We start from the raw sequence: 6,000 nt of genomic DNA, 5'->3' as shown, positions 1-6,000 counted from the left end.
CTTTGTAAAGGAGGTGATTACTAACGACGCGATGTGGAAATGTTTCTGAAATGAAAATTGTTTGCAAATTAATTTCGTGTCGAAAGAGAAAAAACTTGAGATGGAGGAACCGTCGAAAACAAAAAGCCTCTTTGAACAAATGAATGTCGGAGTTTTGAAATACTTAGGTAAATAATACAATTTATATATCGGTCCATCAGTCTCCTAAAAGCAGTGGCTAGCGAACCGGAATCGGTTCCCTAGACTCCAGCCTTATTCGTCCGGAACCGGTTCTCTAGCCAAAGTTCTGGGCATAGGCTAGGGAACTGGAATTTTTTTCTATGTATATAACTGCCGAAATTCACTTTGTTTCTTTTGAAAAATATCATGCATGTTATTATCTTAACTTATTTAACCATTTCAGCAAGCAATATCCTTGCATTTATCTGTATTTTCCTGCATCTTCAAACGCGCACTCGCCGCATACTGTCCGCCATATTGGATCAATATAAACTAGTCCGAATGATAGCGAAAATCGTTATCGGCATTAGAGCAAGCCGAAATAAAGCCTACAATATTAAAATTGGCGGAAATAGTTAAATTATTACGCTGTAACAGTTATAAGTATTATGATAGGTAATAGCTAGTTATGGTAAAATGTCAATTAGTAAGTTAGTAGCAGTAGTATTAACGGAACATAGAATGTCAATTAGTAAGTTAGTAGCAGTAGTATTAACGGAACATAGAGCGTTCAGTTATGACAGGATGAATCTTCATACGAATGGATAGAAAGGACGAAAATAGAGTGTAATTAAGACTGTAAATGATTCTTCCTGTCACATCCAGGCCACACCACAAGGAGGCGCTCTTACCATGGCCCTTCCCTCCCCCTTCCCTGAACGTCTAAATGTAATTACATAACCCGCAAACCCGGATTTTTCCCCTTTTTTGCTTTTATTATGCCTTCACTATCACAGACTTGTATACAAAAAAGTATATAAGTTTGTTTAAAATACATCAAGGCTCCATACATTAAAGATGATTTATGTGTATGTATATACATGTAAAATCTTATTATTTTTCTTTTCTTTTTTTTTCTTTCTTTCTTTTTTTTCTTTTTTTTTTTCTTTCTTTTTTTTTCTTTTTTTTAACCGGGTGCTAATAGTTTAGTTTCAATAGAAATTATTGAATTATTGAAATTCGGAAACGAATTAGCCGATTATGAAGTATATTCCAGTCCTACCTAAATTTCAGAAGGAAGACCGCTAATATTTCAAAAGTTAATGGCAAAATGTTAATTCATATTATTATATTCTACCCTTATATTTTACGAACTCTTTAGTGGTTTTTTTTTTTTTTTTTTTTTTGTACAATACACTTACTAAAACTTTTAGCACCAAGTTAAATATCATACTGAAAGGGAAATGAAACGCGTTTGTTAATTGTTATATTTTTATGTAATGTTAAGAGCCAGTGGTAAATGGTATGGCATACTAAAGAAGAAAGGCCAAGAAGAATAAACAAATTCAAGGAATATATATTCTTTAAATTTAGATTTTGAACTTAATTCATGAACAATTCGTTTTCCTTTCAGTATATACTAGCACATGCATGCAAACAAATATGTACACATATGGGCGCTTTCGGAGATTGTAACTGACATTTAATTGCCCTTATTTTTACGATGTAAAGTATGTGACCAGTTTTGTGCTTTCGGTGAATTACTTATGCCAGCACAGTGGTAGTGAAACCAGTTCAGGCAACTGTCACATCCCACACATCTTGTAAGTAATTCTTGTTGGCAGACTTTGCACAGCCACTGTCTGTTAGATTCATCAAGTTGTTTAACGGTAGCCTGTAACTGGGACCACGCCTCCTCGTCTAGGTACCTCTTACTTAAATCCAAGGGAACGTCTGTAGCACCAAGAAAAACTTTATTTGGGTCACATTCTATGGCTTCTTCAGGGATTTTGGTTTCGTTCTTCATATGCTGTTCAATGATATCTTCGTCTGTAAACCAGGAAAGAATTATCTTTGCCTTTTTGTTGTCCGGCAAGTTGTCTAATGACTGTGCACCTTTTGTCTTTTTATTTAATTTCAGACGTTTCTTTGGTAATCCAATGACAGTTTGATCAGACCCTTTCGGGCGACCTGTTCTTCTGATGTTTGCTGGTAATGTTACTTCTGCAACTGAAACACTGACCGTCCCCTCAAATGTTGTGCACTCCCCGGTTTCCCTAGCACATTGAGCGTCCTTGGTACCGCCGGCTTGTGCAACGATATGGGGCTCTGTACTGTTTGTTGTGGCCTGATCATCAATGTTCTTTGTAGGAGTGGGGTCATCGTCTGTATTTTCGTCCATAATCTTTCTCCAGCTTGTGGAACTAAAGGGTGTTGTGGGCTGTTTGGTATAGCATTATCACTAAGATTGTTCGAAGGAGTAGGGCAATCGTCTGCAGTTAGTTTCTCTTCAGGATGGCTGTTGCTTGCTTCGTCGTCCATGCTTTCGCCCGTTTGTGCAACCAAAGGACGCTGTGGACTGATTGGGTTGTTTGGAGGAATAGGGCAGTTGGGTGTATTTTCGGACTGTTTATCACTATAAGCATTTAGTTCTTCTTCAGAATGGCTGTTGCATACTTCAGAATCCATGTATTCACCAGCTTGTGGAACTAAAATGGTCTCTGGGCTGTTTGATGTGGCATTTTCATTGATTGTGTCAGTATGAGCAGGCCTTTTTTTAATCAATTTGGGAATGCCACCGACACCGGTGGAATTGGGAAAATGCTCTCAGAAATTGTCTTAATTGGGACAATTTGCAAATTACCAAAATCTACATAAATGTGTTTTTGTGTGAAATATTGATGAATTGCATTTCAGTAATTGTTCAACAATATGATAATTTACCTGAATATACATACAAATCAGCATAACTATCTTAAAACAGCAAAAACCCTAAAAGGTATAATCATTTGGGAATTTTAAATTCAACTTTGGGAAAAAAACATATTTTGTTGCATTGGGATTACCTCCTTTTACAGGAGGTAGATTTATAGCAGAAAAAAGCCCTGATGAGTAGGGGCAGTGTCTATAGGTTCACAGGGTTCTTCACTAGTAGAAGGTAATGGTTCTGGTAGATTTTCGTCATGTATGATATCAAGAATTACGTCTTCACCTCGTTCCCATGACTCTAAAAGTGCCTGGAGTTGATTTAATTTCACGTTATATTCATTTCCCGTTGATTCTGCTACACTCGATGCTAATTTTTATCATATTTGAAACGCTGCCCTATACTTTTGCTGCTGTGACTTTGGTTTCGATTTGTTAGCCAATTTGGATGTAAGAACCTCTGTTGGTTGCAGAGTCGTGTTCATTCCTTTCAGATAGTAGGCTTTTGTCCACCTCTCAGGTACAAGAGCTGCGTCGAACATACTTTCATGTTCACTTCTCCGAAGTGCAAGGACATGACAACATGGAAGCAGGAACTGAACGTGGAAGGGGCACATACATTTGTCAGTGGAAACATTGTACTTGTAAGAGTCTTCAGTGTATGTGTCTGTATTCTCCTTTTCCGACTTGTCTAGCTGTTTTTCTATAAGACGGTACGCATACTATGTAAGAAGGTCCCTTACAGAAGAAAAAGGCCTGCTGCGTACTCTTGCTGTGTACATACAGCATATATGATGCGTACATGATGTGTACTGAAATCAAGGGCTTTAAATAGTATGCAGGATATACACCGCACATACACCGATAGTACGTTTGTAGTACACTTTTGACATGCAAATGAGCTCTGCCGCGTACTACTTGCTGCGTACATGCTGTGAACTACATAGTACACAGGATGTACGCTGGAGGAATTTAGTATGCGGGAAATAGTACACAGCATGTACACGGCACATACACTTTTCAAATGCAAATGAGCCTGCGGTGTACTACCCCTGCGGCGTACATGCTGTGTACTCCTGCGGCGTACATGCTGTGTACTCCTGGCCCTAGTCCTGCGGCATACATGCTGTGTACTCCTGCTGCATACATGCTGTGTACTCTTGTGGCGAAACTGCTGTGATAATGTAAATTCTTTACCCCACCAACTTTCTTATGCAAATGCTGATCATTTGGACAGAAAAAAACAGAAAAAAGATAAGTGACAAGCATCAATAAGTATTTACCCTTACAAAAGTAATGTAGATTGATGTTATCAAATAAATTAGTATGCTTTTCTTCATCCACTTTTCAATAAAATAAATCAATTTTTGTAGCATGTAATTTTGTAATTTGGTAAACATTTGAAGAAAATGGCGTAATTGCATCAAGGGGAAACAACTTTAATGCAACTAAATATAAGTGTTATATATGCTGTGTACTCTTGTGGCGAAACTGCTGTGATAATGTAAATTCTTTACCCCACCAACTTTCTTATGCAAATGCTGATCATTTGGACAGAAAAAAACAGAAAAAAGATAAGTGACAAGCATCAATAAGTATTTACCCTTACAAAAGTAATGTAGATTGATGTTATCAAATAAATTAGTATGCTTTTCTTCATCCACTTTTCAATAAAATAAATCAATTTTTGTAGCATGTAATTTTGTAATTTGGTAAACATTTGAAGAAAATGGCGTAACTGCATCAAGGGGAAACAACTTTAATGCAACTAAATATAAGTGTTATGATTTATTATAGACGATGTGTGCGTAGTATGTATTTATTTTGATTAAAATCCATCTGAGAACAATCTAGGACTGGAATTATATATTTTGATTTTTTCCAATGGAGCGAGCGCAATTAGCCAAAAACGTTATGAAAATATACGAGCGGCAAATCCGATGAACAACTTTTTAATTTGGTGAGGCCTTAATGAGTAAACATAATGAGCATTAAAGCCTTTATAAAACATGATAGAATGGTGTTTTGCTTAAGAGTATTCAAATAACAGTGAGAGCTATTAATTCTTCTCATTTGGGCGCTGTTGATGCATTATCTTGGTAATTATTTCATGTATTACAAAATGTAATGCAACGAAGCTCAAATAAGGCTTTTCAATTATCCAAGTTAGAAAGCTCCAGGATTAATTCAAAATGAAACAGAATATATTTTTACACTGCATGCAAGGTGCAGCTCAGAAATCACTAAGATGTAAGCTTCAAAAATGAACATTGCAAATAGTTTGGCAAATTTTCATTGTTCAGAATACCGGTAATCTGAACTATTCTATGCCATTAAGATAAAAGTTACTCGGAAATCAAGTTCTTGCTTCCAAAAAAAAAAAAAAAATGTACAAATCCTTCCTGCATGAAGTGTACTTCAGACTTTTACCTAAAAAAATTCAAAGTATAAACACCAAAAGAAAATGAACAAGTCCCTCCCGCGTATATGAAGTTTACTTCAGACTTTAACTTATAAAAAAAAAACTAAGTATAGATGCCAAAAGATATTGTACAAGTCTTTCCCGCATATATGAAGTGTACTGCACAATTTTCAAAGTATTTGCGGTGTACATGCAGTGTACTATTTTCTTGTACAAGTCCCTCCTGCGTACATGCAGTGTACTCCTTAAATTTTCAGAGTCTGTGCTGCGTACTTGAAGTGTACTAGTGACCTCCTGCGTACATGCAGTGTACTCGTCGAAACAGTACGCGGCATGTACGCGGCATGCGGTGTATGTAAAATGTACTCCTCTGGCGTACTACTGTGTTCATGGCATATACACAGCAAATACGCAGCATGTACGCCACAAAGGCTTGCTTCTGTAAGGGGTGTCTGTACTTAGCACGGTCATTGTCTTCAGATTGTAGTACTGGGACTTTCACAGCAGCTCTTGACAGTTTTCCGTCGATTTCTGTACGGTGTGTTCCGAGGAACGCTACGAAGTCTGTTGCAAAGACATTTAGTTTGGAATGTTTCAAAATTACTTGTTTCAGCTTCTGGTTTAGGCTTTCAAGTCTGTTATTGGTCTGGTTGCCAAGACAGTGTTCTGATGAGAGACCTATCACCCATTCATGCCTAATTGGATGCCAGGAA

At 37.0% G+C, this 6,000-nt stretch overlaps 1 protein-coding gene across 2 annotated transcripts in view; it reads left to right on the top strand.

Moving 5' to 3' along the window:
* The window catches only part of LOC123566022 (tubulin polyglutamylase complex subunit 2-like), a 52,671-nt gene continuing 46,671 nt past the window's right edge, over positions 1–6,000 (top strand). The window contains exon 1 of one of the 2 annotated variants that reach the window (XM_045359844.2): positions 1–167. In XM_045359844.2, the coding sequence (XP_045215779.2) occupies positions 101–167 (67 nt within the window). In that variant the 5' untranslated portion in view covers positions 1–100. The remainder of the gene's footprint in view (positions 168–6,000) is intronic. The other variant, XM_045359845.2, reaches the window with a different exon arrangement.

The sequence above is a fragment of the Mercenaria mercenaria genome, chromosome 8 (assembly GCF_021730395.1).
Source record: "Mercenaria mercenaria strain notata chromosome 8, MADL_Memer_1, whole genome shotgun sequence".
In the NCBI taxonomy this organism is placed as follows: domain Eukaryota; kingdom Metazoa; phylum Mollusca; class Bivalvia; order Venerida; family Veneridae; genus Mercenaria; species Mercenaria mercenaria.
Note: the sequence above shows the minus strand (reverse complement) of the source record. Positions and strands in the feature narration are given on the sequence as shown.